The sequence below is a fragment of the Coccinella septempunctata genome, chromosome 2, assembly GCF_907165205.1.
Source record: "Coccinella septempunctata chromosome 2, icCocSept1.1, whole genome shotgun sequence".
Taxonomy (NCBI): domain Eukaryota; kingdom Metazoa; phylum Arthropoda; class Insecta; order Coleoptera; family Coccinellidae; genus Coccinella; species Coccinella septempunctata.
Window position 1 is genome coordinate 41,599,126 of NC_058190.1, and position 24,090 is coordinate 41,623,215.

Here is a 24,090-nt window from a genome sequence, read left to right on the forward strand (position 1 = left end):
ATCTTAATTGCGTCCTCTGATATTCATGAGGAAGTAATGAGACTTCTTGTATTCTTCGATTGAAATATAAATGTGCAAGTTTGAATTTATTGCCCGTTCCGTATGAATCAAACAATCGTGGAGCTAAATTATATGAATATTGCATATTGGAAATTCTGTAAGGTGTTTATTGATAAGATATATAGGTGTATTTTTATAATTGTAATGTGAGGTAGGTATAGGTTGGAAAGAAAACTACTTTGAAACATTGAAACTTATTCTTATATGAAGAGGAAAATGGAATCATTTTTCGATATTCGAAAGAATATTTATCAAAGAGTAACTCTTCTAGTAATGAATCTCGTTTGGTCTAGATGAATTTTTAACTGACCCCATCTTTATCGGAATTTTTTGAAGGTCAACTTTTGAAACGCGTATCTCACAGAAAAGTCATCGCAGATCTAAATATGATACATATTCTGAAAGAGCAACTCTTCTTGTAATAAATCTGAAAATTTCATCCATCTCGGCGCAACTGTTCGGTCTTGTCGAATTTTTAACTAACCCATATTTTTCAGGATTTTTCGAAGGTCAGCTTTCGAGTCGTTTATCTCTCAATAAAAGTAACCGTAGATCTAAATCTGATACACATTCTGAAAGAGCAACTCTTCTAGTTATTAATTTCAAGATTTCATCCATCTCACAAGCATTCGGTCTTGAGGAAGTTTCAACTGACCCCATCTTTGGGAATTTTTCGAAGGCCAACTTTAGAGTCGCTTATCTTCCAGGAAAATCATCGTAGATCTAAATGTGATACATATTCTGATAAAGCAACTATTCTAGTAATAAATTTGAGAATTTCATCCATTTCGGCACAACCGTTCGGTCTTGAGGGACTTTTAACTGAATCCAACTTTTTAGGAATTTTTTGAAGGTCAAATGTCGAGCGTTTTTGGATGAAATTTATAGATTTGATCGTTTTTAATTTTGAAAAACCACCAAGTGTTTTGTTGTCGTTAGATCTGCCGTGCCGTTCGTCGAATTTCCCGATGAAAATCGCAATTGGCTGCATCGACGGTGCATGCGTCAAAACGGTTCTTGCACCGCTTTTCAGGAGTTCAGCAGTTTTCAGCGCTCAGTTTCCCGCAGTTCACAACGACGGAAGGGTGCATCAGGTCGACCCTATAACATCCGATTAGCACGAGCTTTCCGCGCTTCGCATGTCAGCCGGCTAATTTTCTTCGGGAGTCTAGAAAAACACCTGCGTGCCATTGTAAGAGCAGAAAAGAAGTGTGCTTGAACTTATGAAGAGGGTAGGTGAGACTTGTAGAGGAAATTTCCATTTTCTTTCTTATTTTTATTGTAGCATGAATGGAAACAGGTGTTTTGAAAGGGTTGTTAAGTTATATTCAGCATAACGAGGAATGTTTTAGCTGTTTCTCCCTTATAGCGCACCTGGAGGAATAAAAATTTCATCGATATAGTCAAATTCTACCTAGATATCTGTATGAATATCATAGTTTGTTGTTGAGTTACTCCAGTGTATATTTCATGTACTTGACGTTATGGGTGATATTTAGAAATATTTTCCATTAACTATTCCTTTGCGTATTTAGTCACCTGAAATAAATATCACTTTTGAATTTAACACTTTACTTTATCTCTCAAATTCGAAAACAACATGGTAATGGCTTCATTATATCATATCCGATACTGCAATAAAATGGGAAACTTGAATCATAAACAGTTAAACAATAGCAGTTTTCAACTATTACCTCACAGAAATGTCACTATAGGATTACTATTATAGAAATATTAGGTAAAATGTTTTACATAACTTTCCGATTTCGAAAAAGCAGTAGGTGTAGTGTACATGAATAGAAATAATGAAAATGAAGGAAGCACTGGCATGCAGACAGGACGACGCAGACTAGCCAGACCGGTCACCCATCCACTGAACTGTACTCGAAGAACGCTGCTTAGCTTTCAGAATTTTTTCCAATATAACCATTACTTTGCTGTTGATAACGTCATCTGGCAACAAGTTTCTGAGAAAATAAGTATGCTTTTCGAGAAATGATGAGGGCAACCAAATCCTTTGAATCCATTTCGGCAAAAATTTCGAAAATATCAGATATTATGGTAAATTATCCTATGCTGATGAGAGTGATGACACAGCCACTGCGTACTTTACCGAGGAAAGAGGAAGGAGAGCTAGTAGTACAGGATTTGTCAGAAGAACGGGACCGCTTCACGTCCACGAGGGCACGAGATGAGTTGGGAACCAATGGTTTGCAGAGCATACTGTCCCTATTTTTACCTACCTCTCACTCTAAGGCATCTGAGTGAGGGAAAGTGATCGACTGGCTTGGTCAGAGAACGTTTTGAGATAGGCCCTTGAATGTAATAACATTATCTTGAGTGATGAATCCCGATCATGTTTGGGCATGCATGATGTCCGAACAAGGTTGAGAAGGTGCCTTGGTGAAAGACGATATCATCAATTTTTTGTGGAAAGGCATGTGCATCACACTTTAAGAATTATGGTATGGTGTTCCTTATGGAAGTAGGTCCTTCATCAGGGTCAACATGACGTGCCTTAAGTCCAGGAGGTGGTGGAACCACGTGTTCTTTTTATGTTCGGGCCCTGTCCAAACCACCTTTCCAACAAGGTAATGCACAACCAGATGTAGCCAGATTCATGTCGGCTCATTTTTAAGACAGTTAAGTCGATTTGTTGCCTCGGCCTCTTAGATCTCCAGATCTTTCTTTCATAGAACACGTATGTGATACGAATGGAAAGAAGATTACTCCGTTTACTCCATCTTCCACAGATGCTAGCAGCAGTTCGTTTTGTGGTAGAAGTTAGATCTTATTAGTATGAGGAGTATGCCCCGAAGTTTTTCTGAATGCATTTAATGCATCGTGGTCCAACACAATATTAGTTTTTCCCTTTTTCTTACAGTTGGAGTTTTCTCAAATTTTGATCGATTACTAACTACATTTCACTTTTTTCAATGTCTTGTACTAACTAAGGGCGAAAAAAACAACTTCGTTGTTTCAAATACGAATGCATTCTTTTTTTGATCTCATATCATGCAAAAATAATTAGCTTTTCACAAATATTAGATATATGTCAACATATTACCTACTCAATCAAGGCAAAATCACCATTTAAGTGGAATTTCAATTTTTGACAGTATTCTATATGAAACCATTATCCACAATAGTCATATATCCCTATGATTGAGGTCTGGTGATATTGCTGGCCAGGCAATAGGACTATGCGTTTCCATCCACTGATATACACTTTATATACAATTTGAAAAGTGATGTATTTTTGTGATTCCAATATCGTTCAGATATAAAAGTTGCCTATATCTCTGGCAATGCTTCTTTTTGGAAATAATCTATAAAATAAATCTATAAAAATAATCGAATGGTTAAGCCCAACGTTGTAGGAAACGGTTTGGTGCTGAATAGGGAATACTCATTCTGGCGAAAATGATGTATTTTTTATGAAATATCTTTGAAACGTCACATTTTGTAATAACCATTTCAACCGTTTCCCAAAAAATATTATTTTAAGTATTTAAAAATGAACAATAAAAATGGGTATTTAAAATTTAAAGCGTTCCGTTTCTGTTGCACAAGTTGGCAGCATCGACTGAAATATGGGTTGATAATAAAGGACAACAAAAACACTATCATGATGAGATAGACTAAGATGGCTGTCTATGAAGTCTGCGACGAACGAGGAAGGTCGTAAAATTTTATGGGATTTTTATGGCCGGTTGCTGTTGAGGCTCGCCAGTGAGTACAGTCCTCATGATGGCTGTAAATCAACAGCTGTTATTCTATAAACAAGCCATTGATCCTTTTTTTCTAGTAGGCGCTGTTGCTAAATCGTAAACTAGAAACGAAGCGATTTAAATTTTGAAACCTCATATTTGAAGAATGATTTTGAATAGTTTCCGCGGTGCATTTGATAATTTCATGCATGAAACTCATAATTATTCAGTTTAAACAAGCATATATTATTGAGGACAATTCCCACTCCAAACATAACAACTGTTTTTTGGAATTCTGACAAAGAATACGAGCTACATAGACCAAAAATTCACTTTTATGCCAAAATTGTGAAGAAACATTACTCGATAATATCTCTCCTTCACAATTAGCTCGGATTCTCGAAGGAAATCATAAATAGTTACTGAAATTTCCAGCAGTGTCCAGTGCAATTCGCTTCGTGTCACAAATCCTTTCAGCGATACGTTATTCTCGTTGTTCGTGGAAACTCGAAACAACTTTGGCAACGAGGAAAAGCCCCATTGTTCCGCACAGGAACCGCTACAATTTTTGCAGATGTTCCCTGTCACTGCGTGTGATGTATGTATCAAATTGGTTCGATAGGTTCGAGCTGAGTATAAGACACAGGTGTTGCAATCCCCCACGCTCGGCTGTACTCGAATATCAGGGTAAAGGTTTCCACTCGGATGACCTTAGCACCTGTAGGCGTTTCAAAAACCCTCGCCCCCGAACCCACCCTGTGCCCAACCCGCGCCATTTGTCTTTTGATAGATTACATACCGGCGGGATGCTGAAGATACCGAGAGGGGTCTTATCTTCTCAACTCATTCGTGCGTTGAGTTTGGGGAATTCATATATTAATCCCCCCCGCAGGCCAGGCTTGTTTGCTTATATACTTTGGCGAAGGGGGATTAATAGGTCCTGTCGCAGATGATACTAGGAGTGAATGCCGAAGGGTCGAAGGATGATGAATTGGGAGTTTTTCAGTGTTAACAATTGGCCATATTCGTCGGATGCTGGATGAAAATTCGAATTCCACTCAATATTTTTGGAGTCCGCTGTTTCACCCCCCCAATAATTCAATAGAACTGAGTTGTTGACAATAGCTTGGGAAAAAATTAATTATTAATATATCAACATGGGGAGTCCAGGAGAGTTGAACCCCTTTCACTCTGAAGCCACTTAAGTTGTATCTGTAAATGGTAGTAAGTCATTTTTTTGCTTGAAGATATTATGCCCAAATAAGTATACAAATGATAATTTGTAGAGTGATGTTCAAATTAATATTTGGAGTAGGGGAGACTAGGGAGCATTGATACATGGGGAGGCTTGATACAGGCTTATATCCGCGGTATGTAGCCGTTTTTAAAAGTAATATACTGGTGAACACTATTCTCTGGCAGAAGGCACTACGTGACCTTAATCTGTAAGGCTAACAGTGGTTTGTTCGTGAAATATTCAACAAAGAGTGTTTCGAGGTGAGAAATTGTAAGTATTTACTCACGTTACCTAAGGGTTTTATGATCATGTATTAATTTTTCGGCATAAACAAACATTTGACTGGGAAATATGCATAAAACTACTTAATTTACTGTTTTATTAGGTTGCCAAAATGTATGGATATAAAATGAAAACATAAATTACTTTAAAACTTGCTTTCAGGGAGGTTTGAGACATTTAGGGTGGGGAGGCCTGATACATGTATCATCTTTAAAAAATATTCCGGAGCTGGTTGGACAAGCCTACATAAAGGCGTTTTAACCATCCAACCTACCTTCTGAACATGTTTCTGCACCTACGGGACCAAAGCAAACCAGTATCATTGCTGACCCACCTACTGATCTACTAATTCTGGATCAGGCATCAGGGGTGCTCGCAATGGTGCCACGAAGAATGTGACCGAGTTAGAAATGGCACAAAAGTGTTTATATATGACATTTGCAAGTGATAACAATGGGCCTTATATTTTTAGTTTATGTGTCTCATGCCTCCCAGTACACCGTATCAATCCTCCCATATGTGGGGAGGCTTGAGACAGTTTGCATGTTTTTGTGTTCAACGTTTTGTACAGAATATGATGTTTATGTTTTGAGAATTCTATATTTATTTCGTTGAACGATTAATCGAAGAATTATATAATGTTATAAAAGTCCTGTTTCTTCATATAATTCATTTTACAAAAGTAAATATTCCAAAAACGTATCAACCCTCCCCAGTCTCCCCTACAGCAATTCTTTTTTAAGGAACTGAAAATTGGCTCATGTCTCCCTAACCCATGGGAGAGTTGAACAGGCGGCGAAAGAGACTCGATCATAAGTTTGTTTATCAGGAAGAACATGGAAAGAAAACAATTTCCAATGACCAACGATTGTCCATGTCAAAGTTTTCATCATCACATGTATCAGCGTATGAAATACATATTTCTATTTCAGAGTCTTTCTCACTTATTCCTGAGATGTTTTTTACTTTTTTGAATCTTTGTATATTTTTTATACAATTAGTTATAGTTATTTCTATTATTCAATTTTCTTTTTTTGAAGCAAACTATTATCTAAGCTCTGTGCGGGAAACTTGGACCACTGATTATGTCTCCCGACCATAGCATGGGTCAAGTATCCCACACTCCCTTTCAGTCTTTTCAATAGATGTTCTCTTGAAACTTTTATAACTATTATTAAAAAGGCTCATCGTTTGTAAAACAATATCAATCAATCAAAGCAATAAAACTTAACAAAACCACGCACCTATTAAACTTTTCAGACAATGTAACAAACCAAAATTATTCAATTTTTTACTTACTAACAACAAAATCACGTTCAACCCTCTCACTCCCGAACTGTTCTGATGGCGGCTAAAATGGAGTCGCCACTAGTTGTGCCTTGTTACGAGTATGTCGCAAGCTATTTATGATGCCTGTAGCGAGAAATTTGAATTGAAATATTTGAGGTGGTTCAAGTCTCCTACCTGAGCAAGTCTCCCGGACTCTCCCTACTTTATTTGACGATAGTGGATTTGGGTCAAAAATGCAACGTTTTGTTCTTTAATTTGTTTCCATTTCTAAGCTCCATAATGCCTCACTAAAGGAAAATCTTTGTCCATATTGGCGAAAAACTCTTGTAATCAATTTCACAATCTTTTCTTGGTGCCAATTTCTTATCACTAATGAAGTTTTACAATGCAAGGAAAACATGCTAATCGCTTGGTGCCAGGTTTGGATGTATCAAAACTTCCCATCTAAACTCTTGGAGTTTTTGAGGAGTCACTATAAACGTGTGTGGTCTGGCGTTGTCCTGGTCTCTTGCTGGCCATTTCTGGTCCATCGCTAGCTTCAAACTGTCAAGTTTACAGTAGAGGTCTGATTCGGTGTTTGGCCAAATAGAAGCAACTGAGAATAAATTATCCCTTTCCACTCCCACCAAATGGAGAACAGAACATTTCTGGTCCTTGGCAACGTTTGAGCGTGAGTGTTTTTCACACAATGTTGTTGTATATCACCCATTTCTCATCACTAAGTTACCATTCGTTTAAGAAATAGTTCGATTCCATTCCTTTTAGCTTCGCTGATAGAACTTCGATCGGTTATGCTTTTTGCTTTTTGTGTCAATTCATATGGCACTTCTTTTTGAATCTAGCTTTGTGCAAATGGTTCTACTATTTTATGATCGATCTCAATTTACTTGGAGATACTACTGATGCACTGTTCCCCAACCCCAAAGAACCAGTGGTAGACCACGTGCTACAAAAACAGTAGAAGATCGTTTTTTAACCTCCGGGGAGAAGATAGCCGCTCAGCACTTGCCCAACCATAGTCAGAAGACGTCGCCATGAAGTCAATCTTACATCTAAGAGTTCCATTTACTCGCGAACGAAAATAGCTATTAGAGTGGCAATAAAGGGGGTACACCAGTGAGATCACCAGCATCAGATACTCTGTTTCTATGGTCAAATGAATGGTGGTAAGTACTCTTCACTGACGAGTCCAGATATGGGCGTTTTGATAGTCGACGAGTACGGGTGTGGATATGTCCACGTCGTCCACTCGTACTAAGAAACGTCCATCTTTTCAAAGAGTCCATCCTTTTCGAGGAGGCCCAATTTTTTTTAAGGGTGAAGTTTCGATGGTACACCTGATTTAATAGTACCTACCCTTTTTATCAACTCATGTTGATAGCCACATAGATTTCACCAGGTGATAGCTGCTAGAAAAAACTAGGGAAATCCACATCTAGCATCTAGCATCTAGTGATCTGAATCCAATCGAGCACGCTCTGGATCAATCTCAAGGAGCCCTTGAGGCCCTCAGACCAAAACCTGAAACGATCCAGCAACTCCATGATCTTTTGCCACAGTTTTGGCAACAAATCAAGAAGGATTTTCTGGATAACTGGCAAGCATGCCGATAAGATGCCAAGCATTTACTGATACTTTATCTTAACACTGAATAGAACTATGATATCTAACCTGAAAATACCAAAAAATACATAGTTCAAAAAGAAAACTTTTTTTGGCCGAAATAAAATATTTTTCTCCAATCCCAACATATCCGGAAAATCTTATCTTACCCTTTATTTTTATATGATTTAGAGTGTGTATTTTGTTGTTTTTCCAACATTTTCCTAAAAATCAATCCATCAATTTTATTGCCAGAAAATGTGAGTGATTAAAAAACAATTGACGGTATTAAGCGTTTTCATTTGAAGTTATTGGTTGAAGAAATCTTACTCACTTTCTTTGTAGACTTATGCCTGGCCCTGTAAGAGCAAATAACGAAAAACCTTGTCCTTTGTGAGATAACCTTCAGCTTTCTTAATATTTCTGTTCTATACGCAAATAATACCGAAAGAATTCTCATCTGGTCCATGAAATCTTTCATTTCGGACAATATCATCGCGGGAAACCCCCTATTACCATAATAATTACAATTTCTATCGAATGAACGGGCCATTGTTCATGTTGTCAACAAAAAATAAGTAATTTCCGAAAGCAGATGTGGCCTATTGCATCGGCTCTTTCCAACAGCAGACGCAGGCCATATAATAATGGCCAATTAGGATGAACATCACGTTTTTCTAGTTAAATCGTAGAGATGTAATTTTTGCTTTATGGTCTGATCGTGAGTGCCATTTCTAATATTTTATGGTGTCTGTGCGGACTGTTTGGAAAGTAATTATTCATTATCGATAGTCATTTTACACTATGTGGCAGACTTGCACCGCAATGAATATTTTATCTGTTATCTATGGAAATATAAGGGACGAGTTTGCATTTGAATAGGGAAAAGTGATTTTTTTACTCTTGGAATTCATTCTACAACTAAAAAGGACAAAAACGCAATATATGGCCAATTATTCGAAAATTGCCATAACGTTCATAACGTGCGTTAAAAAAAAGTCAAGTAGGCTATGGGATTTTGAAGATGATAACATTAACCTATATAGTCGTGATTATTTATACTTCCAGCGTGCGAAAAACATTTCTGTCATTAAGTAAGATTGCAAGAATCCAAATAATCTGAGGCGATTGGAAAAATCCTTCTGAAATACCAGAAGTTTATAATTTTCATACCTCAAAGACATGAATCTTGAATGAATCTAGGTACATAACGTTTTTTGTACTTTCAATTACGTGAAAAAGTTTTGCCTATTTCAGTAATATGAATAAATCACTGTCTGTAAGAATCTCAATATGAAGCATATTCATCCAGTGTCAACCAAAATTAGCACGTTTTCATTACCTAACTGCGATAATTCGAAATTGAATTGCTATACCTAATAGCTCTGATCTTTCAAATTCATAATTTTTGGTAGATGAACGGTAAATTTTGAAATATTATTTCGGTTAATGATTCAAAGAGAACTATTCGTTATAATTCTATAATCCTATTATTATCATTATTCTATAATTATTATAATAATTTACACCAGGGTTTTTCCCACAGTGGTCAGATTAGAATTATACGACCATTATGGGAATATTCGAACAGGATTCAACAGCCTATACTGCTTTATACTCATGATAGTCAATGTTCGTCATCCGAAAACTGTCGTTTCCCACAATTATATATCCAATTTTCGAAGCTTTGCTTTTATTAAAATGAATAGATTGTGATTTCCTTTTGATACCTATCAGAAATGTCGTTGTCACGCGATGTATCTGTCCACCTTATATTTAATTCACAAAAATATTCGATATTCGACAAATGGATGTAGGTATGTTTACGATAAAATCAATTATCTAGGATCGTGAAACATCAATGGCCATCTTTTTTTTTTCGATATAAATAATTCGTTTCATTGTTTCCTTAGAAGATGAAAGCTATTTAACACAAATGAGGAATGATAAATATTGATAAAAAAAATGGTACCAAAAAGAAAAAATCGTTTGTTTCCCATTAACTTTTTCTAGTACTTTACTTTTTCCAATATAATCGTATTCAATGCTGATGAAGCTTACTGGCTTCAATGAAATGATCGTTGAGGATATGAAATTTTTTCTTGGAAAACGTTTTGAAATCACCTAGGGATTTATTGAAACTTCACCTCCAAATTTGTCACTTTAGTGTTCTTCTCATCTTTTTTGAAATTATCCTTCTGGTTTCCCCAGATACGTAGCAGAAAATCTTAGCAAAAAATGGATATAATGAAACGAAAAGCAGCAAACAAAAAAAGACAAAATTTTCAACAAAACACCTGAGGTATCATATATTGTTTATTTACCCAAAGCTATATATATATATAAAACAAGAAGGAAGAAAATATTAAAAAATAGTAAATCTATAAGATCAATTGTGCCGGTTGCTAAGTATTATACAGAGTGTTTTAAAAGGAGTCTTCATATTTAACAGGCTCTTGAACTCATCACGATAGACATTATATGTTTATGTATTTTCACTCTTCGAATAATTTATGGTGGGACAGGCTAAGCGATTAATATACATATATACAAAATATGAACCTCCAAAATTCCACAGCTTACACTTGTCTACGAAATTTTTTGAACTCACTTTCCAAAGAAATGGACAATTTTCCAATTTTAATTTTTATTGAATTGAGACTGATTTACAAACAAACATATCTACCTATAATTACCATGCTATTACTAAATATATACCTATTTTAAAAATATTTTGGGTGAAACTTGGGGAAGTTCTTGTGTGTACATTCATAAAAATATGTTTGAAGGAGTCACCATATTCTATTCAGACTAATTCGAATAACATCCTCCCCCATCAGATATGGTGTCATATTACAATAATTACAATATAATGCGTTTCGGAAAAGTCACACCTGAAACAACTCCTAAATGTATATTGAATGAATAAATGATTACCTACGTGAAAATATCCACAGCCAAGGTGAATGTTGAACAGTTGAATTCGAACCGCGTTTCATAGATTGCTATGGGAAATTCGAAGCTGTTTTGTAGCCAGTAAATGGGAGATCTTTTATTATTCTTTTAATGCTTTATACACCCCTTAAGTGTGCTACTTGACTCACTATTTTATATCTTCAATGTTTCAGTTTCGTCCATATTTTACAATATTCACTAATTAATAACTTAGCACAAATTATTTCAATTCAAACAATATTTTTTCTTGATTATTGCATACTTTGTTCTATGCTTTATCATTTAGAACAAACGAAATCTGTAATTATTTTTTTTTACACCGACTAAACACCTTTTGAAGAAAAAGATCATCGGATTTTAAACTTTAAAGCTTCATTTATGCCAACTTAGTGATAATTGTCTATGAAAAACATGAATAGTAAGAGCTTATGGAGATTGGTACCTGTACCAACCAAGAAACCAAAAGGACTTGAAACTATTTCGTCGTATTTGTCCAGATATTACATATTTACCTCCCATACTGCAAGAACCGTAAGTTTCACATTGCACTTTACAGTATGAAAAAGCACTAATGGAAACCTCAAGATTAGGAGGAACAAGGAACCTCCAAAAATGTATATCTTCGTGAGCCCAAAATAAACTGCTCCACATGAGTTAGGGATATTGACTTAAATTGCAAAAAAATTTAGTTAAAATAAGATTTTTGTGATGAAAATTCATATTAATAGGATTTCAAGTTGCAAATTAATTTTAGCCTGTAGGTCTGCAGCGTATACAGGATGGTTAAGATTTAGGCCACCCTGTAGCTTTCCGATAGCCCTATTAGCCTCAGCGTTTGTTAATTTACGTCTTGGCATTTTCAGAAAACTCGTTTCAAATCGAAGCCGTTGATAAACTGACTTCATTTCAAAATAAGAACATTCATGAAGCATATGCAAAAAACCAAACTTCAGAAAAAAGGCGACCAGATTGACGAAATGTCTCATACTGATTTTTATTGGATCGATTCAAGTTGTTATTGAGTTTTAAATGATTTTACAGCGATTTCCTCGAAGATTACATACTTTTAAAAACGATTGAATACGATATCCCTAACTCTTGTGGAGCAGTTGATTTAACATGATTTCAGAGGAAAATGTGTTAGCACATAGGACACACAGAGGTGTCAAATCAGCTACACAATATGGTAGACAAAAGGTCATGATAGAGAGAGCAGATTGGGCTATAAAACAACACCTGAGATCTCGTATGGGGTATAATAGTCAGAACAGAAGAAAGGGAAGAAATCTATCTATCAATGCTTAGAATAATATTCAAGGAAAAAATCGATATTAACAGCTTGGTATTTCTTCCAGAAAAAGGCAGAACTAATTTTGACGCTACTTAAGAGTAAGAGTACTGTATGTACTGGAGCAAATTAACCTACGATCGATAATCAATTTTTCCCTCTCCGTAACGACTATCCCTTCAGATGATGGTGCAAATGGCGGAAATCCTCCAATGATTAATGACGCATTTGAAGTGCATCGCTGTGTGAATCCACCTTTTGAGCACACGAGAAAATCTGGCATGTTTCGGACCCGTTTTCCTACACCGCTGTTGCTGAATAAGGTTAGGATATCTCAATCCAGCGGGACACCTGCGATGCGTCGATGTTTTCATCGCCTGCTAGACTCCATGGGAAACATATATCCTTCTGACGCAGGACCGTATTGTCCTGCTGCCTGCTGCTGATTCGGGATATTTTTTTTCGGAGAATCAACGGACATTTTTGTAACTGTGCTGATGGGCAAGCCGTTTCGAACCAGGGGTAGTTTTGCGAGGGATCGATGGATTCTTCACCTTCCTTGAACACGATATTTCGGGTACAGTTCGGAGCGAATGTTTTTCAAATATTGTTTCAAATGAAAGTTAATGATTTGTAGTTTTAGTTCAGTTTTTACTCGGAAACCTTTGGATGAGGTTCGTTTCGGTTCGGAAATGATTATCAACGACTGAAGGTATTCCAATTTTGTCCACACTAAAACAAGCATCCCTTTGATCTACCAAGTCTTGACCGTTCGGATGAATTTGGCAATGGCAGCGAATCCAACCTATACAGGATTGTATTCCCATTTGCGATCGTTTGGTTGAGGAATAAGATTCCGATTTCTGATCACCACAGGTACCTCCATTATTAAAGTACATCTGCAATCATTTGCGCTGTGTTTCTGGAGTTGTTATGACTAGATCTAACTCTTCTTTTCATCATATCCTGAAAAGGTTCAACAAAATTTAGGGCACACTCCAGCTCAAAGCCACTTTTGGCGTCTCTACGAGTATGATATGTGGCATCATCCTGTATACCTAGATGAGCTTCTCTAATAGCATCTATATTATGAGATGTTGCATCAAAACTACGAACCTCTGTCAGTTGAACGTTATCCCAAGTTTATTCTGTTGAATCGGTTAGATTTTCATCGTTCAATATCATTTGCACTTATATCCTCATTTTCATCAATTATCTATTAAATTCTGGATTAACCAGTGGATGTACAGGGTGGGCACAATTCGTTGTCTACTGAAGGAATCTCGAGAACTGTGGCAGCAAGAAGAAAACGAATGACACATTCTCGAGTTCTTTTTCAGGGAAACAAAGAATGGTGAAAACCGTTTTTGAGTTATTAGCAAAAAATGAAATTTTGACGATTTCGAAAAGTTCTCATAACTTTTTTGTCTTTGAAGTTACAGATCTTACGTGAACCTCTTCACGTAGAATCCACTGACGAGCACCAAATATTTCTTCATTGCGAAACATTATGCGAACTTTCTTTTTTTCAAATGCAAACTTTCATTGAATTTTTCATTTTGGAATTGACAAAAAAGGTTCTGTCAGTAGAATCTACGTATAAAAGTGACAAAGAAGGTTCAAGTTTTAAATCTGTAATTTAAAACACAAAAAAGTTAAGAGAACTTTTCGAAATCGTCAAAATCCCAATTCCCGTTTATAACTCAAAATCTAGAAATGATAGGCCGGTTCTGTTTTCAGATATGGATTAGTCATGAAAAAAGAGAATGTGTCATCCGTTTTCTTCCAGCTGCTATAGTTCTCGAGATTCCCTCAGTAGACATCGAATTTTGCCCACCCTGTACAGGGTGTCGTTGACTCGTACGAATATTTTAACAGTAGATGATGATGATGATGATGATGATGATGATTCTTGAAGTCAAAAAAACACTTTTTTCCTTCACCTTTTTTTCCGAATAGGCTTGGTTTAAAAGATACAGGCTGTTGAAAAACCATAAAAATGTTATTTTTAGTTCTATCTCACAAACGGTTTTATCGAATAAAATGATTTTCTGAATATGGTTTTTCATTTATTTGATGAATATTTTTCGAACACAAGATATCACCCACGTCTTCCAGTTTTCTCATTATGACCATTACGTACGATAAAAATACCAAAAATTCAAAGAACCCAACTCTTGAAAATAAGTTGAACGCTTGAACGCTATCTAATTAATATTTGAAGTTTTTGTCAAATAAAAGTATTCTTTATATTTTCTCGTACAATGCGCCTAATATCTGTGAAATTCGAAAAATTGGGTACTTCGACCGAACCCAACTCTTTTTGAAAGATCCACAGGATGTGTAGTGTCACAGATTCAGCTAGTTATTCTGAAGTTAATTTTGTTTTTCCAGGGGTGGCACAGCTCATTATGAAAATTTAAATGGCTATATCTTTTTATCAGGGCCGAATCGGAAAAAATGGTATAGGAAAAAAGTGTTTCTTTTGACCTAAAAAATCTACTGTTAAAATATTCGTACTAGTCAAACACTGACCCTGTATTTGAGCTAAAAATCCATGTTGAAAAATGTAGACTCAGGAAAAGCCAAGTATCTGAAGAAGCACAACCGAAAACTTCCATGATCGTTCAACCACATGCGAAAATTTTAATTTTTACCATAAGATTTTTCCCATACAGCACTGTGGCCGTCATAATTTTCCCGATGAGTTTCCATCGTGGAAATCCCTCCCTGCGGCGCCATAGCCCGTGGATCAAGCCCGTGTCTGTTGTCTGTCCGCATGTACACGTTGCCATCTGTGCATCGTCTATTCCAATTTTGTTTGGAAGCTCTCTCCAAAGGGGCAGCGGGGTATTATCGGGCGATGATTATGGCTATTGCAAACAGCCGATGTAACATGTTCCTATTATAAACGTACACATGCGGCATCCTAATTATATTTTTACAAATTTTCCGCAATAACTGCATTCCTTAAATCACATGCTGCCAGATGATTCCCATCAGCCGGCGTTGTTTGAAAGAATCGATTGGAAATGAGATAACTTCATTATGTAATCAGTATATTCGGGAAATACCGGAGTCGTTTTGGCGTGGTGGTAATCTGAACGTACCTACTATCTCCATTCACTTTCATAGAAGCACTCGGTTGGCCAAGAAATAATTTTTGTAACTAGAACGGAATAAGGTTGGCACGATATGTCGTGAATGTCAACAGGACGTTGCTATAGGTAATAAATTGATATAAAAAAATATTGAAAGTGATCGGAAAAGACAGAAGACAGAAGACAGAGAGTATCAGTGCTGAGAACTGATATCTGAAGAAATCAATAAATCTGACAGCTAGTTCTCTGAAATGGCTCTCGTTATCAGATTTCTTTAGGATTGTGTTTTTACTCCAATTCAGGCTCAAGAAAGCCGAAAACCTATCCCCCTAGCATAGATTTTAATGGTTCAAATGGAATTTCTCAAAAAATGCAAATTTCAATCTGCGATATCTCCTGTTATATTCCTCCGATCCAATCGAGATCTTCGGTTCTATAATCAGCGTTGCCAAGGCTCCCACCCTAGCCCAAAAACTCGATTTCAAAAATCTCGATATTTCGGGTCAAAAATGAGCTAGGGGTTAGGGGGGTCTAACCCCTAGATTTATCAATAAAAAGGTTGATCTTATATAGGTTTTCGAACACGCTCAATCTATTGCGAGCAATTTCGGAAGTATTCCTCTTAGTTCGGATTTTCATCTTGGAAATGCCGATTTTTAGGGTCAAAAATCAGCAAGGGGTTAGACCCCCCTAAAATGACCTATTTGCTACTCTGTCTGAAAATCAGGATGTTCTAATACTGTCTTAGGATAAGGAGTGCACAGAATTTGTTTTGAAGATTCTAGAAAACTAAATAGTTGATGATTCAAAAGAGAATTGCACTCTAGAGAGCGCGTCCAAGTCAACTCGAAAATGAAAATTGGAAAAACAAAAAAAAATTATTTTCTGTTGAACTGGGCCAGATATTTGAAATTTCGGTAAGAAAATATAGGTTTTCGAACACGCTGAATGTATTGCGAGCAATTCCGATAGCCTTTTTCCATTAGTTTGGATTTTCATCTTGGAAATGTCATTTTTCAGGAATTGCAAATTTCAATCTGCGATATCTACTGATATATTCCTCTGATCCAATTGGGATTTCCGGTTCTATAATCAGCGTTGCCTAGACTTCCATCCTAGCATAAGAACTCGATTTCGAAAATCTGGATTTTTTGGGTCAAAAATGAGCAAGGGGTTGGACCCCCCAAAACTGACCTAATTGCTACTCTGTCTGTAAATCAGGATGTTCTATTACTGTCTTAGGATAAGGAGTGCATAGAATTTGTTTTGGAGATTCTAGAAAACCAAACAGTTGATGATTCAAAAGAGAATTGCACTGTAGAGAGCGTGTCCAAGTCAACTCGAAAATGAAAAGTGGGAAAAAAAATATTTTCTCCTAAACTAGGCCAGATATTTGAAATTTCGGTATAAAAATATAGGTTTTCGAACACGCTGAATCCATTGAAAATAATTTCGAAAGCCTATCCCCCTTTGTTTAGATTTTCATCTTGGAAATGGCATTTTTCAACAATTGCAATTTTCAATCAGCGATATCTCTTGTTATATTCGTCTGATCCAATTGGGATTTCCGGATATATAATCATCGTTGCCTAGGCTCCCATCCTAGCACAAAAACTCGATTTCGAAAATCTCGATTTTTTGGGTCAAAAATGAGCAAGGGGTTAGACCCCTCTAAAATCACCTATTTGCTACTCTGTCTGAAAATCAGGAAGTTCTATTACTGTCTTAGAACATGGAGTGCATAGAATTTGTTTTGAAGATTCTAGAAAACCAAACAGTTGATGATTCAATAGAGAATTGCACTCCAGAGAGCTCTTCGCAGTCAACTCGAAAATGAAAATTGGAAAAACAAAAAAAATTATTTTGTCCTAAACTGGACCAGATATTTGAAATTTCGGTATGAAAATATAGGTTTTTGAACACGCTGAATCTAGTGCGAGCAATTCCGAAAGCCTATTTCCATTAGTTTGGATTTTCATCTTGGAAATGGCATTTTTCAAAAATTGCAAATTTCAGTCTGCGATATCTCCTATTATTCCTCTGATCCAATTGGGATTTCCGGTTCAATAATCAACGTTGCTTAGGCTTTCATCCTAGCATAAGAACTCGATTTCGAAAATCTCGATTTTTTGGGTCAAAAATGAGCAAGGGGTTAGACCGCCCTAAAATGACCTAATTGCTACTCTGTCTGAAAATCAGAATGTTATATCACTGTCTCAGGATAAGGAGTGCATAGAATTTGTTCTGAAGATTCAATAAAACCAAACAGTTGATGATTCAATACAGAATTTCACTCTAGAGAGCTCTGCGAAGTCAGAGAGCTCCCTGAAATGTATTTACTCCTCTGTTTAGAAATCAGGGTGTCCTAGGATTTGGAGTGCATAAAAGTTGTAGATTCGAGAAAACTAAGCATTTGACGATCCGATAGAGAATTGGCTTCACCTATACATTAATCAATGGTTGTGCAAATTTGAAATTCGGTATCGTTGTTTATTTTCAATTAATTCCATTTATGCACGGCGAGGAGAAAAATCATCGGAACGGATAAGAGCATCTGATGGAATATAATTAGGCGTAGAATAATCGATTACCGTGGGAATATCGGGTTATGCCCAAGGCTCCAAAAACACACACATAGGTATTGTGTATCCGGAATATTCCAGAACGTAATTGATTATGGACAATTCGATACGTATCGGGTTGTTTTTGTGGACTCTTTATGCCACATATTGATCGAACAACAATATTATGATATTCATATTCTAAACCCTGAAAAAGCCTACAGGCCTTTTAAAAGAAAGAATAATAAAAGAATGTATTACCCGTTAAGAATGTTAGAAACATTCAACCCCAATTTGGCTACTCCTTTCACAAATTTAGACAGAATAGGTTTTTGGGGGTGACGTTGAGGGAACCCTAACTTCCAAGGGGTGCATTTAAGGATATTTTTACTCCTTATGCCTGAAATATACATGAATGACGCATCTGATGACCTTATTTTTATTTGTTGCTACTGTACTTCTGTTTTCACCCAAACTTTTCGAATTTAAATCGCACCCCTGTATATTTTCGAAAGACCATGCAATTTCTAACTCGTGCTATGTTTAGAGATAATAATTTGAAAAAATTTCAAAAACAAATCACAAAAACAAAGGATAAATTTTGATTTAGACTAATGAGAATAAACAAATAATTATACATGTTTTCAGATAATTCTTTGTGTTCAAATGGTACTTTTTGCAGGGAATGGAACCAAAATTGATAAAGGAAGAGACGTCAGAGAAAGAAGCCGGAGGTAGTTTTCCTGAAACACCAAGAACAAGATCGGCCAAAGGTAAGTGCCCATGCCTAAAGTAATTTCAGATGTCTGTTGTATTAATCCACTAAGACAGTTTTACAATTTTCCAGAATAAAATTTTTTAATGATAGCCATACAAAATTTTCGTTAAACCACCACTTATTAAGAGTGTTACAACCCTTGAAAAGTGCCCAACAATAATCGGTATTTCCTGCATAACTTCTGAGAGGTACCGTTATACAGTCAACTGTTTGTTTTTTGCTTATGCTCCTCTGCGAATTCAAAAAAAGTAGTTTTCAAGGGGACAATTACCCTTTTCTGGTCCTATTCAGTTGTTTTTAGATAATACTCCCTAAACTGGTTTTTGAGTTTTTTTTATCGCAAGAACAATTAGAGACACGACGTCTATTATACAGGGTGAGTCTTTGACTCGTCAGTAGATTCTTGAGGTCGAAAGAAAAACTTTTTTCTGTACCATTTTTTCAGATTCGGCCCTGACAAAAAGATATTGCCATTTTAAATTTTCATAATAAGCTATGCCAACCCTGAAGCAACAAAGATCTCTTCAGAATAATGAGCTGAATCTTGTTTGACACTACACATCTGTGGATCTTTTTAACAGAGTTGCATTCAGCCAAAGTACCCAATTTCCCAAATATCACAGATATTTATTTATTATTACTTGAAAACGGCGCATTATATGAGAAAATTTGAATATGTATTCTACAAAACCGTTTCAATAATTCATTAGATGGCGTCCAACTTAGTTTCAAGAGTTTTGTTCTTTGATTTTTTGGTATTTTTATGGTTATAATGAGAAAGAAAAAACTGTAAGACGTGGGTGATATCTTGTGTTCGAAAAAGATTCACCAAATAAATGAAAAACTATATTCCGAAATTCATTCCATCGATGAAACCGTTTTTCAGATAGAACTAAAATAAAAATTTTTAATGGTTTTTCAATAGCCTACATCTTACAAACCGAGCCGATTCGGAAAAAATGGTCAAGGAAAAAAGTGTTTCTCTTGACCTCAAAAATCTACTGCTAAAATATTTGTGCGAGACAAAGACTCACCCTGTATATTCTGAATCAGAAAAAATATGGACTGGAATATGGGAAAAAATGAAAGTTACTATTATATCACTGAAGAGGTGGACTGAAAAACATCTTTGACTACTCCACTACATCAAAAAGTGTTTGTAGAATTTTACATTTGTTCTTCGATATCAATGAAAATTTACGAAGAAGAGGCACTCAAAGAGCCGAAAAATGAGTTTTCCCTTTTAATTTGAAATCAAAAGAAGATAGGAGGATGCGGTTTTGGCCATTATACATCTTTTGAAAATCGTTTGAAACGTGTCATCCATTTTTCTTTTGCTCTTATGGTTCCAGAGCTGCCATTCATTTCCATCGAATTCCACCCACCATGTACAGGGTGTTCAATAACTTGGATCATTTTATGAAAACTCCCGCTTTTCATCTGTACAAAATTCTCGTGAGACTATTTCAATTGTGTACATAATATTCGAAGGAATATTCTGTCGGAAATTAGCGAAAATAATTTTAAAAACATTGAGTGGCCCTTCTACGCCTTCGTAGTTTTTTGCATTGTTTGGGGATGGTGATTGATACTGACTTATAGTATGTTAGGCAAAGAAGCGGACACATAATTCTGTTTCTAAGCCCCTTTGCCCCCTTTCACAGCTCGCAAACTCTATTTACAAGAGCATGTCGGTTTTTCTCATGAATTTTGAATCCCCTAGCATTAAAGAGGTTGTCACTTCAAAAAGATAGCAATTAATTGCGCTTATTCCGCATTCAGTATATCGCATCTAATCTGAACGATCGCACGCAAGGCACAAACGCGACAGTCGAATTCCATTAACGGAAAACGAGCCTGGGCACGTTCAAATGAAAACGAAAACTTTGCATGTCGCATTTTTCGCTGCCGCCGTTTTTCCGTACCCGTTCAGTGTAAACAAAACAGGCCGATCCGGCTGAGTGGGCTGTGAACCGTTGCAGTTGTTGCAACACCGTGTAGAGGGCGTGCTAGGAGATAGAACCCTCAGATCTGTGGTAGGGCACGTATTTCTATCATCAGCTAATCCCTTCGTTTCTCTTCTCTATCCCCGGAGTTGTGTTTGTTCTCACCCTACATCGCTGAAATTCCTGATGGTGCTGGCGGCACTTTCCTCTCTCTGGAAGAACGAGGCTGGATAAATAATAAGATTCTGCAATGCTGATACGGTTCCCACGGATAAATTCGAGAGAAGTTTTCCGGAGTGTGGTCCGTCGGTTTTTGTTTATTCTGGAAGAGACGGTGAAGGGATATTTTAGGGGTTGTTTGAATAAAATTACCGCGCTCGGTGGGATGTTTCACTTATTTCAAATAAGTTATTTGCATTATTCCACGGTCTTGACAAGTGCATATGGGTAGATAGGAATGCTGCCCTATTGGTTGGTATTCCAATTGTTCAAAGCTGGATATTCATGTGGGGAAAGATAGAATAGAACGGTGTGCCAAATGTGCATCCTTTGTGAGTCATAAGATGTCAAAAATGGGAATTTTCCTCACGTATGATAAATCTGAAAGAGAAAGGTATATTTCGTTAGTAATCGATATCTTACGTCCAGTTTTATAATCAAGTCCCTTCAAGCCTCTCTTAGTATCATGTAACGTGGTTTCCTCGGAGAAACTTAATTCGAGCGCCAGCTATTCTTTTCACTAGGAAGAATAGCAAACCTAGCAGAGTAGCTGCTAGTCGAAGACAGAGTTCGCTCTTATCTAGGGTGGTAGCGATAACGAAGTAATCAAAATTAAATTATGTACCAGTTTATTCACACCTTCGGAAAATGATTATATAAACAACGGAAATATGTGTAGGTATGAAATATGAGCGAATCGATCAGCAAACATACCAGGGCGGATCTACTCGAGACTTTTATTCACTACCCCAAGGGCTTACGCTCCATGACTGATAGCAAAGAAAAGGTCTATTTTGAGCGCAACTACGGGATTTCACTGACGACGAGCGGTGTCCCCAAGGGCTTACGCTCCATGACTGATAGAAAATAAGAGATTTCTATTTCAACACTTATGATACTCACGATAGTTTATTGATTGCACTTAGTAATCAAAATAATACGATTTGTCAGGACACAAATCCTTATACATATAGCATATACGAATTCCTGAAAATTCGCAAGAGTATCAGATGAAAAAGGAAAAAGTTAGTATTAATTGATTTCCTGTAATCATTCAAAGTACCTAGTTAATGTAGTTATTATAACTGACAAAATGCTCTTGGTTGAGGAAAATTCTATACAACATGTTCATTATCTTCCTGATTTCAATGAGAAATGAACTGATTATGCTCTGATTCCTCTCAAATTCCAAGCATAATGGAGATCTTACTATTTTTTTGCGTTACGACAGAATTTATTAATTTCGTTTCGAATTCATTATAATGCATGAAATGAAAGCAATTATAACTGAATCTCCCAGAACCATTATCTTATGACAGACGTCTACAGAGGATTAAACTAATTTAGAAGATTTTCGAAGAATTACGAGATCCAGATAAAAATAATTAATTGAATTGCAGTTTTACGCCAAGTTTTGAGGTTGATAGGAAAACTTCAGTTGAATTATGAATTAAAGGACTGTCAATCAAAATAGCAACTCTTTCAAAATGATTCAGTTCAATCATTCAGCAAGTTTTGGCCAAATCTATTGAATTAATGGTAAATTTGTGAGTATTTCATTAAATATTCTGATAATTTGAATATTTTCAACATATGCCTGCCTTCAAGAGGAATACTGAGCGAATTTTGTGTCGATGTAGCTATACAGAGCGAGTCTTTGACTCGTACAAATATTTTAACAATAGATTCTTGAGGTCAAAAGAAACACTTTTTTTTTCACCATTTTTTCCGAATCAGCTCGGTTCAAAAGATAGAGGCTGTTGAACAACCATAAAAAAAGAATGTTATTTTTAGTTCTATGTCACAAGCGGTTTAATCGAATTAAATGAAATTAGGAATATAGTTATTCAATTATTTGATGAATCTTTTTTGAACGCAAGATTCCTTCCTGTTTTCTCATTATGACCAGGGTCATACGCACCGAGAAAATACCAAAAATATAAAAAATCCAACTCTTGAAACTAAGTTGGACGCTACCAGATGAATATTTGAACGTTTAGTGAAATAAAAGTATTCTTCATATTTTTTCGTATATTGCGCCGTTTTAGAGTTATTTGATGTTCAAAAATTGAAAATATCTGCCACATTCGGAAATTAAAGTAATTTGTCTTAATACAACTCCAAAGATCCAAAGATGTGTAGTGTAACAGATTTAGCTAGTTATTCTGAAGGTAAATTTGTTTCTCCAGGGGTGGCATAGTTCATTATGAAAACTTAAAATGGCTATATCTTCTTATCAGGGCCGAATCGGAAAAAATGGTATGGGAAAAAAGTGTTTCTTTTGACCTCAAGAATCTACTGTTAAAATATTTGCACGAGTCGAAGACCCACCCTGTATATAAAGTTATTTTATTAGAGTTTATCCTTTTTTTCTTACTATACTATAAGCATATTCGAAACTATTCACTTTGAAGTGTTACTTATGATGGTTAACTTGGAATATTTCGAAGGACTTGGGAGTAGAACCTGTGAAAAACACAGCGTTTTTCAAGGAAAATAGGAAAACCGTTATCATGTTCTTCATTCCACTTGAAATTCTTCTGAGTATTATATCAGTATTATGCGAAGTTTCAGCATGCGCAAACTGCACAACGTTCGAATCCATCAGAATTCAGATAAACAGTGAATTATTCTGGAGCAAACTCGTAAAGCCACAAACGGTGGGTGTCCCATCCAAAAGCGGTCCCTATTTCTAACTGGCCATTGAGTTTATTTTCCGTTGGCCATCGTTCCTCGACGGGATGTGTATGAAGGAGCAGATGCAAAGATTCCAATAGGAAAATATCGGGCAACGCAGGTTGCTCCGTTCGTTCGACCACAAACGTGCTTTTCATAGTTCCTCTCTCCATCCCCCAGGGAGAATTATTGAATATTCCGAAGTAGTTTTCGCATAATTAGTATTTCCTGGGGTTGTTGGATGCCGATTCTTCACGTTCACTGCTCCTGAAACTACATTTCGAGAATGGACGTGAACTATAGAATACAGGGTGTCCCTAAAACAATGGATAAACCTGTAACTATAGATAGACACTGTCTTGGTCCCCTTATCCCAAATTTCGAC

General features: G+C 36.3%; 1 protein-coding gene across 3 annotated transcripts in view; it reads left to right on the forward strand.

Moving 5' to 3' along the window:
• The first annotated feature begins 1,138 nt into the window (after positions 1-1,138).
• Positions 1,139-24,090, forward strand: part of LOC123307443 (protein CBFA2T1) — a 64,299-nt gene continuing 41,347 nt past the window's right edge. Inside the window, exons 1-2 of one of the 3 annotated variants that reach the window (XM_044889761.1) lie at positions 1,139-1,296; positions 18,769-18,859. In XM_044889761.1, the coding sequence (XP_044745696.1) occupies positions 18,772-18,859 (88 nt within the window). In that variant the 5' untranslated portion in view covers positions 1,139-1,296; positions 18,769-18,771. Of the gene's footprint in view, positions 1,297-8,816; positions 8,953-18,768; positions 18,860-24,090 lie in introns of those variants that run through there. The other 2 variants (XM_044889760.1, XM_044889759.1) reach the window with 2 other exon arrangements.